This window comes from Salmo trutta, chromosome 30 (assembly GCF_901001165.1).
Source record: "Salmo trutta chromosome 30, fSalTru1.1, whole genome shotgun sequence".
Taxonomy (NCBI): Eukaryota; Metazoa; Chordata; class Actinopteri; order Salmoniformes; family Salmonidae; genus Salmo; species Salmo trutta.
The window spans coordinates 36455651-36469113 of NC_042986.1; the positions used below are offsets into that span (position 1 = coordinate 36455651).

At 42.0% G+C, this 13463-nt stretch overlaps 1 protein-coding gene across 4 annotated transcripts in view; it reads right to left on the bottom strand.

The window, feature by feature from the left end:
• LOC115168591 (protein NDRG3) overlaps window positions 1-13463 on the bottom strand; it is a 63125-nt gene that overhangs the window by 36075 nt on the left and 13587 nt on the right. For all 4 annotated transcript variants that reach the window (XM_029723999.1, XM_029723997.1, XM_029723998.1 and 1 more), the window contains exon 2: window positions 1748-1836. In XM_029723999.1, coding sequence (XP_029579859.1) covers window positions 1748-1804 — 57 coding nt within the window. In that variant the 5' untranslated portion in view covers window positions 1805-1836. The remainder of the gene's footprint in view (window positions 1-1747; window positions 1837-13463) is intronic.

Sequence of the window (13463 nt, forward strand, 5' to 3'; positions counted from 1 at the left end):
CTAGGCTACCTGCTGGTTACTGGCCCAACGCTCTAACCACTAGGCTACCTGCTGGTTACTGGCCCAACGCTCTAACCACTAGGCTACCTGCTGGTTACTGGCCCAACGCTCTAACCACTAGGCTACCTGCTGGTTACTGGCCCAACGCTCTAACCACTAGGCTACCTGCTGGTTACTGGCCCAACGCTCTAACCACTAGGCTACCTGCTGGTTACTGGCCCACCGCTCTAACCACTAGGCTACCTGCTGGTTACTGGCCCAACGCTCTAACCACTAGGCTACCTGCTGGTTACTGGCCCAACGCTCTAACCACTAGGCTACCTGCTGGTTACTGTCCCAACGCTCTAACCACTAGGCTACCTGCTGGTTACTGTCCCAACGCTCTAACCACTAGGCTACCTGCTGGTTACTGGCCCAACGCTCTAACCACTAGGCTACCTGCTGGTTACTGGCCCAACGCTCTAACCACTAGGCTACCTGCTGGTTACTGGCCCAACGCTCTAACCACTAGGCTACCTGCTGGTTACTGGCCCAACGCTCTAACCACTAGGCTACCTGCTGGTTGCTGGCCCAACGCTCTACCCACTAGGCTACCTGCTGGTTGCTGGCCCAACGCTCTACCCACTAGGCTACCTGCTGGTTACTGGCCCAACGCTCTAACCACTAGGCTACCTGCTGGTTACTGGCCCAACGCTCTAACCACTAGGCTACCTGCTGGTTACTGGCCCAACGCTCTAACCACTAGGCTACCTGCTGGTTACTGGCCCAACGCTTTAACCACTAGGCTACCTGCTGGTTACTGGCCCAACGCTCTAACCACTAGGCTACCTGCTGGTTACTGGCCCAACGCTCTAACCACTAGGCTACCTGCTGGTTACTGGCCCAACGCTCTAACCACTAGGCTACATGCTGGTTACTGGCCCAACGCTCTAACCACTAGGCTACCTGCTGGTTACTGGCCCAACGCTCTAACCACTAGGCTACCTGCCGCCCTTTACATGGGCAGAACACACAGGCACATTCCCTACTACAGTCAGTCATACCCTTTCAATCTAACGAGGCAGGGTCAAGGGGTTTATGATTTGCAAAGTGGTTCAAGTGCCTCAGCCACCCACCATAGTGAGCAAAGTGGGACGCTGTTTTGAAACTCAAATGGCTGATTCACTGCAATATCAAAAACACAGCTCACTAAGCAAGCCCTCTTCCTGACAATGTAGACAACCTTACATCAGCTCCCAGTATCTGATAGCTACCAATATAGTCACATCTAATCTGCCATCACATCTAATAACATCTCATTTCAATCTAATATCAGCCTCTCCTCTTCCCCAGTGCATGACTTGGGCAGGAGCTCACCGGAGTGGAGTACCTACACCTCAAATGTTCTACTGCTGGAGCTGCTGCACCTAAATATAAACAGTACCGGCACCCAAAATGTGTACCGGCACCTATTTCCAGTCCAAGTCTAGCACTGCTCTCCCCTATAGCACTTCCACACTGCAGCACCTCCAGCCCCACCACCACGTACCCCAGCCAGTCTCGTTTCCCAGGGTAACTAGCAGCAGCAGCACCCTGGGGCCTGGCAGGAAAATGGATCAAATGTAAATAAAAGGAATCGATCTATGCGGAGAGTGCAGACTGACTGAAGGGCAGAGCTGTGCAGTGCTAAGCTGATCAGCCCAGGCTAGTGACCGCTGAACCTATTGGTGGGAGTAAAGGAGTGGGTTTATTCTTCCTGTCCACTCACCTTATCTGTGAGCAGGGGCTTGATCTCAGTCAGCTGCACGTCCTGGAGCTCGTCCATCTCAACTTAGGTCTGACAGCTGTCAATCACACCTGAGGGAAACAGAAGTGTTTCAGTCTTCTTCACAGGAAGCTGTAGTAAGCTACTACCACCACCAACAACTTATTTCCCTGACTTCAACTCCCTGAGTGATATCCTGTATCCTGCCAGCATGAATAAGTCTGAGGATAGAAGACTCAAAAACAGACATCAGGAGAAACCAAGAGAGAAACAGCGGCTCCGTTGCCATGGACACCGAGTGTCCTCTTAACATTGCTCACTAGATAGAAACAGGATGCTGTAGTGGTAGATTAGGATGTGTGGACTGGAGCTCTGTTACCCACAGAAAGGGAGCAGAACTGGGGAGAGAGAGAACAAGATTAGAGAGCAGGAAGAATCCTGTTAACCAGAGATGGAAAGCACTAGAAATGAGGACATGAATAAGTAATGACATGGAGAGGGAGCATTGATGTAGTAGTACTGACACCATCTAATGTCTGGCTGGAAATTGTCAGTATAATAACTGCTACACTTCTATTTTATGACAAATCCATTTAAAATGGAAATGAGATTCAATCGCAGTAGTAGCCTAGCTACTCAAGTTGTCAGAACCCCTAAATGGATACTAGTATGACCGTTTTCAGCCATTCACTGGCAGACATTTTCCACTGAACACTAACAGTGCACCAAAATAATTCCTATATTATTGCACACTGAGGGTGCAATAAGAAAAAGAAAATAAATTGTGTCGTGTGCATTTGAGCATGTCAACAACGAGCCTCATCTCCCTCCCCATGGGGTGTCAGTGGGGACAGTCCCTTATCCTGTCGCAGTAGGGGACCATGTGACCGAGTGTCATCACTGTGTGGCCAACGTCTAAACGCTACAGTGGTGGTGAAATGAGCCAGAAGAGAACCAACAAGACAAGGATCTAGCAAATGGCCCCAGGACCACATGCAGTGGATATCTTCCTGACTGTCATGATGAATGTCCCCTGGTTTACTGAACGCTCCTCTCTCTCTCAGTGCTGCTATGTCTTTTTAGTGAACGTTGCCAAGTCTGTCCCAGTTCTAAATCTAATTATATGTAGGGTAGATGAAGACTTCACAGCATGCCTGTGTCTCACACCGTCTCGCACACATAATCTGGAAGGCATTTCTTAGACAGAAAACAAAGGGATTTGAAAGTGTGGGCTGAAAATAGAATGCATCTTTAATGCGCACATTGATGAAGAGATTTTTCAGCAGAGAAGTGAACAGAGCCTACCACTCAAATGTCTCTTTCTATAGTATTGATTCAATTACAAACAGGCAGGAAAACCAAACCTGTGAAGCCCACTAACAGGAAGCTATAAGTGGACGGAGGGCAAAGCAACATCTCCGTACAATCTCTCTCAATTAAAACTAGATCAGCCTAGCATAGTGGAGACTGGAGGGGAGGTATTATTCCGGGAGAGGGGATGGATCCAACACTTCCTTCAATGTGACAAAGCTGAAAGGGGGACAAACAAAGCCAAGAGAAAACCTGTAGTGGCTGATGATGGTTGCGCTTGCTGACCCAGGAGATGATTGTTACCATAACTCTGCCTGCAGCTTACCTGCCTGCACTACTGATGGATCACTGGAGATGTCCTGAACGAAGCAGCCATTATTTATCCCACCATGTTAGATCAGCTCAATGACTAAGCTAAGGGATTTGCTTTCAGGAAGACTCGAATGAAGTCGATGGCAGCCAAGGACAAAGACATTACATTGTAAGACAAATAACTGCTATAGCCATCCATGCTTTCTCTCTCTTCTTTCAAACTCATTGCGAATTATTTTCGCTGCTGTATTTAACGTTCAGCAAACGAGAGCAAGCTTGCGTCCATCTTCAAAGCATCTATTCTAGTCTAGCTTTTCCTGGGAGAGCAGTTTCATTGTGCAATAGAACACTGCAGAGGCTATAGCTAAATTAGAATCGTATGCATATTAAACCCTAATTCATTAGCTAAATATAAGGCTAATACTGCATTGAATGTATTGCCTGAAAGAGGGAGGCTAGGACATCTACCTTGAACAGGATTATCTATTATGGATGCAATTTGAATGGAATTTATGGAGAGAGAAAGACAATGTGCTCGTGTGTGGACTGATTTAACCTTATCAGTCCCGAGACCACAGCAAGAAAACAAAAACACTGTGGCTTTCCATTTAGTTACATGTCCAGCCCTTATATTTAGCCTCAAAATTAAGTGTTATCATTTTTTTTTGTCAGGACTACCAGGTCTACAAAAATTTGACAAAGTTGCATTCATAAGTTTTATTGACAAAACGTCAAACTAGTCAGTCAGTGAGTTTGGCATTTAACAGTCACTATGTGAGCTTATTATTCCCTATGATCTTCATTGTAGAATTAACCTTACCTTCTAATGACTTGTGTAGCTTGCGAGTGTCACAGAGCAAAACATATGAGAGTCTCAGCTTTTCATGGATAGCTTTTAATATAGTTTGTAGCGCAAACCATTCGGACTCTACAAATGTTTTTGTAGGATCCGCCCTTGTCTTACAAGCCCTACCAGCCTGCTAACGTTACATTAGCAGTGAATGAGTATGCCAGTTGCTATCAACATCTAGCTTCCAGCTACATTAAAAGTAAACCAAAGTTTTGGAAATATATAATGGAATCTAAACAAACAAAGAATGTTAGCTATATTCAGTAGGGATGCACGATATATCGGTGAACATATAAGCTAAAAATGCTGTGTGCATCGAGCAGCCAACAAGTCGAGCAGTCATTTGAAAGAGTAAGAACATTTCAGCGAGAAAAGAGAAATCCATTAAAGCCAAGATAATGGAATTCATTGCCCTTGACAATCAACCGTTCTCTGTCGTGGGTGATGTTGGCTTTTGCCGACTGGTCCAGCACACACTACCAAGTGCACTATTTTTCCAGATGTTGCCCTACCGGAGTTACACAGTAACAGCGTCACTGCTATTAGCTTCACAACATACTATGGAACGCTGTTTGGGTCTTTGCGTGTCAAAAGATACACACGTCAAATAACACTATTCTACAATAACAAAATTCTACAATAACAGTATTCTACAATGACATTATTCTACAATAACACTATTCTACAATGACACTATTCGACAATAACACTATTCTACAATAACAAAATTCTACAATAACAGTATTCGACAATGACACTATTCGACAATGACACTATGACAATAACAGTATTTGACTTGTTAAATAAGCTTTTAATTTGACACGTCAAATAACACAGTTCTATTATAGAATGTTGTGTATTCTTAATTTGCACGTGCAAGCCAAGCTCCACTACTATCAGTAGCACTGTCAAAACTGTACAAAAAAAAGTCTGAAAACAAGCAAACACTGGCCACGAACGATGTGTTTACAATACTGCGTTGGTAATAAAGCATTATTTGTTCGACCGCAACTTCTGGGGTAGCTAGCTTTAGCTTGGTACCTAACTAGTGGTTCCTCCTTTAAAAGTTGCGAGCTTGCACCGCAGGACTTGGAGGTACCCAGCGTCACGGCTTCATTGCTCCAGACCACCACAAGGGGGAGTTAGAACACTCATTATGCATTTGGGTCCTAAGGGTTTTATATGACCAATCATATCGAGTGGTTCCAATGATGAATTTCATGCGAACCACCCGTCCCTGGGTGAAGATGGCTGACAAAACATTACGGTGGAACCAAATGTATGTAGCTATAACGTCATAACGAGTCAAGCAAAAAATGTACAATTGAGAGGAATATGTTAGTTAATGTAGAGACAAACGTTTGTACATATTTTTGTCATAAAGTTAATTTACAAAAATCGCTATTTAGCAATTTCGCTGACTAGCTAACATTAACCAGCTAGCTAGCGTTATGACAGGAGAATGAAGTTATAATTCATGTTGTTTAATGTTTTAGGGACTACTGAGAAAACCAGCAAACCAGGCTGTCATCTTGTGAAGAATCTAGCTAGCTAAAGCATTTACTGCAAATTGAAAGTACAATTGTGTAAGCTTGCCTTGCCATGCAGCTGAAGTAACTTAGCTAACTATTTACTTGCTTATTGTGTAGTAGAGGATAAAAATAACTGTATACCTATGGATGTGTAGCTAGCTACAGTATGTAGCCGGTCTGTGTATGGACCCTAACACGTTTGGTATGAATATTAGTTCAGATCTATCTATGAACCTCAGCTATCATAGTTGTTGAATCAACTTCAAGTCTGAAATGCATTAATGAAGCCTATGGATAGAGTAGAATATAATAACTTTATTGTGCCAAGGATGCAAGTCCTATATACACATGTACTGTAGTTATTACCACGCATGAGATTCTCACATTGTAGTCTGTACTTTGAATATGTTCACTGATCATCTACTCTTTCTTGGCAAATAAAGGTGTGGTTCAGGTATAAATCTCTGAGACATTCTTTTTCAGTCATATCAAACTCCATTATTTGAATGATGCTGTGTCTGCATGTATGTATTACAATTATACACTTCAACAGTGTTTACCACTCCTGCTCCTGGGACATTAATGATTACACATTGTAACTATGCAATAGACAAACATGATTTCAGTAACGCTGATTTGTTATTCCTATACACAGAAAAACAAATATACATATCTAACTCCCTGCATAAATCTGAGGACACAGGATAGTATTTCAATGAGATACTTCATTTCAACCAGTGGAGAATGTGAAACGCTTTATTGAAAGAAGTTCTTTATCCAGGTGTTATAAATACATAATACATGCATTATAATTATGATAATTGTAATATATTATAAATACAAGTTCAATCTGTACTTCAATGCACATATGGTGTGCATTATAAAACGAGGAAGAAAGACGAGGTGGGGAGAGAGGTGTAGAAGACAAAGGGAAAGAGGTAAGAACAGAGGCAGACAGCATATGATTAATGAATTACAGTGCTACCCTAATATTCTCTCAGTTCATCACAATTGCGGTTTCTCCTAACCAGCCTTGGGCCCCCATTTGGCCCGAAGGTTGCGGTGGCTGACTGGACTGGCTTCCTCTCTCACATCAAAACATACCTGCAAACGAGAGAGATGGATAGAGAGAGAGCATGATTAAGCCTTGTTGTTTTTTTTTATTCTAACAAGGTCAGTCATCATAATCATCAGGAGGTGAAATGCAAAACTGACCTTGGATCATTAACTCTGGGACTACTACATCCCTGTCTGTATTTCAATGTAAAGCATCTCTTTAATAATACTTCCTGTTGACCCCGACCAAGTGACCTCTCACCCATGATCATGCTGTGCCCTCTGTCAGCCAGTTCAGATACAGGAGGGGTTCACCAAAACAGCTGGTCTAACCTAGAGGATTTAGGGAGCAGGGGGAGAGGGATGGAGATGTCATTTTCAGGATACGTCAATACAGCACATAAAGCTTAACACCAGACTGGTATTGTGGTTGTTCATTAGGTGATGGGAAATATGCAATGATACCTGCACCATCTACACTCTGCAAAGATTCGCTAACTCTTCGTGAAAGACAGTGTTCTTTCATCCTTCTGTTAAAAAAAAAAAAAACTAACCGTTACACCGTCATGAAATCTGATTATATATCGACTATGAAACAAATATGACATGGCCTGATTATGAGTTGCCATGAAAAAAAAGTTAGATGAATTCGACTGGTGAGAACAGGCGTTCGTAGCTAAATGCCTTTGGTTAGCTTTAGAATAATAATTGAATGATTTATCATTCTATGGTATGTATGTAATATAGTAGAATGTTATGAACCGACACTGAATCGTAGGAGCTAACTACTAGCTATGTAAAAGTTGGATGGAAGAACGCCCAGTGCTGCTTACCTGAGATGCCATCATCACACAGTCCTTCTTCGTAGCTGTCCGCTCAGACTTCCTTTGTGTCAGAAAAAAGTTGCTTTCAGAACAATTATTTGATTGAAAATAAAAGTTTTGCTCTTGATAAAAAAAGACACATGTACCTCCATAGCATAACAATTTGCCTGTGAATAACCACACCTTCATACAAATGTGCAGAATTCTTGACGCACAACCGAAGATGCTGCCATATCCTGCCAGTCCACAAGCGAGCCACTCAGGCGCAGAATGAAGACGCTTGGAAGAGGAAAAGGAACACCACAATTTGTTGCAAGTTGGGTAGGGGGGCTAATAGCTGAACAATAGACTATTCAACCTTTACTAAAGAATAGTCTAATAGCCAGCTAGGTGTGAAACCCCCCCTCCTATCATAGACCAGATTTGCCCTAACGACCAAGGGGTAGCTTGCTACTCAATGTAATAAAGTAATGACTTTTCAAATAAGCTACCTTACACGTTATGTTGGCTGACAATTTGTTCTTTTGTCCTTATGAACCACATAGCATATCATTACAGCAGTATGTACCAGTATGTTAGCCATCTAACCTAACGTTAGAAGTTTTACATCAAACTTGACAGTATATTAACTATAGGCTAACTACCCAACGTTTATTGACTTGATTATTTAAGCCATTCTTAGCTTAGCTACATGGCATAGTCGTTGTGTGTTCTCAATGGACATTCGGGTGCTTTTGTAAATTCGCTCTGGCTATCTACACCGATTTCAGAGCACTCTCATCTAGAGCGCAGAATAATGCATTTACGAGCGCTCAACACCGGTTGAATATGACCGGTGTCAGTAAACATCCAGCAGCAGTCACCAAAGCTCTGGTTAACACGAAAACTGCCTAACCTGCTCTGCTAGGGCGAGTAAAATGGTCAGAGTGGTTTCAATTGTGTCTGGAAGTAGCTAGCAAGCAAGCCAATGTTAGCTTGGGTGATTAACTGCCATTGTAAGGCCAAAACGCTCAAATCAACCCTACTCCTCGGCCCGAACGTCCAGTGTGCGCTCCGAGAGCGAAACGCTCTGAATTTATGAGCGTCACGTTGCACAGCACATATTTTCTGTTCCATCCTAACGGAAACCCAGAGGGTTTTTCATGGAATAGAAACACCATAATATGAATGAAATTAATTAAGCAATTACCAGTCAAAAGTTTGGACACACCTACTCATTCCAGGATCACAACTATGAAATAACACCGGTCTCCCGCATGCCCCGCATTCTGTAGTACAGACATGTCCTGCTCTCCCTCAGCGTTTTAACTCTTATCGCGGGACTGTGTGAAATCACCTCAGTCAGCCTATTGTGTGTATTGACATTCATATTGCACTGTACAGCTTTTCCTAAGGATTGGGGATGAATGAAATGGGGTATCAGTCTACTCAATACCCAAGATATTTATTCCCAACGTCCTCCTCAGAGTTATTAGACTAACGTTCTCCCTAATGTTCTCTGGGTGTCACTGAGTAGACTGTGGATCAATGACATGGTATCAATCTATAGGTAAGGCTGTACAGTGAAATAAGTATGCGCCCAATGCAATTCTAAAGTATAATACATCCAGTGTGACTTCAGATTTGTCAAATTAACAAATGGTCTTCTGTTGATTTTATATAAACATTCCAACCTCGTTTAGCATGATCTATTCAATTACGGCAAAATGTACTATTTGTATTCATTTGCATCACTGTCAATGACATACTTTTATTTTGAAGGCTAACCGCAAAGTCCACTATTGTGGCTATTTCTTGTGGCTAGCTTCACAGATGGGTCCGACCACTAATCAAATAAGAACTGTTATAAAATTAGGGTTACTTTAGATGATGACACCAAGCTATATAGTTAGCTAGCTAACTATATAGCTACTGAAACAGATGTTTTGCTACGTTTTTGGGGAAGAACATTGTTTGCATCCATTTGCAGCTTGTTTTATTTATTTTTATGACCAGCACTGTAGGTGCGCGAGACAACTTTACGCGCAGTCAAATTCAGGTCCTGATTGGGCAACAAGCTTATTTGACATGTCAACATGCAAACCCAAACAGCGTTCCATAGAAATCCTGGTTGAGAATGAAACGACTGAACAAATGAACAACGAAACAGCACAGCAAGTAAGTGAAAGAAATTGGTTTTGATTATGTTTTATTGGCAACGGGGACATACGTAAATGCCAACAAAATAACTTTTTGGTCAGTGTGGTGTGTAACCTTTATTTAACTAGGCAAGCCAGTTAAGAACAAATTCTTATTTACAATGACGACCTACCAGGGAACAGTGTGTTAATAACTGTCTTGTTCAGGGGCAGAATGACAGATTTTTACCTTGTCAGCTCGGGGATTCGATCCAGCAACCTTTCGGGTTACTGGCCCAACGCTCTAACCACTAGGCTACCTGCCGCCCTTGGTAGCCTATGAAATATTGCAACATTACAATTACAACCAAATAACTTTTATGTCTTTATAAAATAATTCCCTCCAGGGCTTGAAATTAGGGCCAACCCGTCGTCCCTCAGACGATAAAAGATGTCAACTGTTCAAAACAGACTCTGGGACAGTTCTCAGACTACAGATAAAACATTTGTACGACCACTGCACACCATTTTTAGTGTAAAGCAATGAGGCTGATGCAACAGATCAGACCGTTTTAGTTTAAAATGTTGATAAAGTTTTATTTCTTCATATTATAAGCTCAACAAATGCACACATGGCTGTTGGCTAGTATAGGCATATGCACCGTTCCAAAAAGTAATTACTGGGGAAAACACCATTCTCAAAAGTGCACCAGATGCACGTAAGATTTCATGTGACGAAGATGAAAATACTCCATTAGAAACTTAGAAAGAGGGGGAATCTAATAGCAACATTTAGGATGGGTTATTAATATGACTAGGATTATGCCTTGGTTGCTGGACAATGAAAGAATATTGAATTTGAAAACCAATGGAACATGAGAGAAATGCTGGTTTCAATGGCATTAAGTGTTAGTTCCCTCAACATTTGTATGGTTGTATTTTGGCTAGGCTACTTTGAAACAAGATAAAGACTTTCTTCATAAAATGACATAAAACGTCCAGGTTTTAAACGATATAGCATATGTTTAAATAGTTTCAAAATGAATCTCTTCCTGAAAATAAGGCTATATAAGATTACAATTGATGACATGAGCTACATAACCTGACTGTGATATACATGGTGGTCATGGACAGGATATTAGTGTGTATGGCAATAACAGGGTTATATAAAAGATGTATTTCTATCAACAGCATGACGTGAAATTGTTAAATTATATGCAATGTCTAAATCTGGCTTCTCTATGGCCTCTGTCTGCATGATCAATCATCCATGCTGAGAGTGGGGACAGACGGTGCATCTAATATGGATCGCAGTTTACAATGCATGTATCATATTGTTTTCTTGCGACAGGTACATTTACTGCAGCATAGCCTATGCATGCCTAATTTACACATCACCATCTGGCTTTCGGGGGTCACCTTATTTTTGATTTGTAAAAAAGCAGCTGCACAGTTTTTTTTTTTTAAAACAACCCTATCACTCAAATATCGTTGCTTTATAGGGTAGGAAGGATGCATTTTACTGTCCAAAGTAACACCGTGTGGTCAAAGTCTTAGTTGTCACGATCTGCTTACCTATAATTATTATTTTTATATTTAACTTATTTCCAGATATCTTCGGAACTACCCACAATGCACTATTTCTCAACGTCATATGGAGGATCTACTCTGCGCTAAAGAGTTCATATGCTAGCTCGGCCTGGGTAACGTTAGTAACACCTCTTGATTTTCACAGACTTTGTGGCTGTATTATCTAGTTGGAATGCTTTAGCACTGCAGGCTCTGGTGCCTTCTTGCAGTGGGCTCAAAATGAAAGACAAAATCATACCTGCTTGCTCTAATTGTGCAACAGTGGTACCTTGTCTCTTCTTTTTGTTTTGTCAACTTTTTGTCATGTTCTCTGTGAAGTAGGCTACACAAGTTTTGTAACTTTTTCCACCTTAGTGCTAGTGCGCTAATTGGTTTGACATCTGGAAGCTATCCATTTTGAATTTCTCTCGCTATTGAATTTCCCTCACTTACTTACAGATTGATGGCTGGGGCCCATTCGATGGCATCTGCTCTTTTGTTCTGCGGTTGTTTTTGTTGTTTTGTGTTGTTTTAACTGGTCGTCAGTAGTTGGGCTCTAGCATGCCGACCGTAGCCGTGCTGGTTGTCTAGGCTAATGTTACATGGTTAGGCTAATAGCTAACTTTAGCTGGCTGGCTACCTTTTTTTATTATAATTTTGTTGATTGCTGGCTAACATAACTGAATATTAGTGATGCACCGATATGACATTTTTGGCCGATACTGATATTTTCCTTGCCCCAAAAAAACGATACCGATATTTAAAATGTTAGTGGCCATTTTAAGCATTCCAGTACAGTTAAATAGTTAACACACACACACACACACACACACACAGGTCTAAGGCACTGTATCTCAGGCTGTATCACATCCAGCAGTGATTGGGAGTCCAATAGGTCGGCGCACAATTGGTCCAGCGTCGTCCGGGTTTGGCTGGGGTAGGCAAGCATAATAAATAAGAATTTGTTCCTACCTGACTTGCCTAGTTAAATAAAAATGTTTTTAAAAGGGTGGCCAACCATCCTGCAGGAGAGCCTTAAAAAGGGACAGTGTTGTTTTTTTGAGACAGATATGCAAAGCAGCCAATAGGCAGAGTGTAGCCTACATTATTGTCTGATTGTCTATGTTAAAAAAATATTGTAATGCATCTTATTTTATAAAGTGGTTCCTTGCAGCGACCTGAGCTTTTGGACAAGCAAAATAATACTTGTCTGAAAAAAAGAAGTTAGTCAAGCCTTAGTAGGGAGGGTCACAGCCAGGGCTATTGGGGGGGGAAAGACAGGTGAGGATCCAGTGCAGCCAGACAGTGCTACTGTAATATAGGCCTTTCCCTTACAGTCCCCAGATCTGCCTAGACAGTGTTCTGCCCAGCACTGAGTATAGTACACTAGTTCATGTATCCTTGATCAGAGGAATCATCAGCCAGCATTCTTTAGCAAGACTAAAGACATTATATATGGATCCCCAATCACTTTCTGTAATGAGAGAGATACAGACATGCAGCGATGGAGATACACATACAGCGATACAGAGAAACAGACATGCAGAGAAATCTGATTAGTCTTATTGAGAGACATAGATCATGGCAACTCCTAACCCGATTTCTCAGACAGAGAGCCATGGCCCAGCGCCCCCAATTCCCCCCACCCACCCAGCGCAACATCTGCCCGAATGGAACCTAAGTTGCCATGGTGACCAATCTTCGTCATCATGTGCGAGAAGAGATATCATTGGTTATCCCCATTCCCTAACCGCACAATTAAAATATTAAGGACCTGCCTGTATTAATCGAAAAAGGGAAATGAAGATTAACCGAAATGATAAAAGATGGGATGGAAAAACGAGAGAGAAGCAAATACAAGATATATACACTGAGTGTACAAAATGTTAAGAACATCTGCTCTTTCCATGACAGACTGACCAGGTGACATCTATTGGAGGATCTACTCTGCGTAGATGTGTAGATGAAGGGGAAGAGATGAAGGGAGGGGAAGAGAGAGGTTAAAGAAGGATTTTTAACCCTTGAAACATTTGAGATATGGATTGTGTATGTGTGGCATTGAGGGCGAGACAAAAGATTTAAGTGCCTTTGAACGGGGTTTGGTAGTAGGTGCCAGGCACACCGGTTTGTGTCAAGAACTGCAACGCT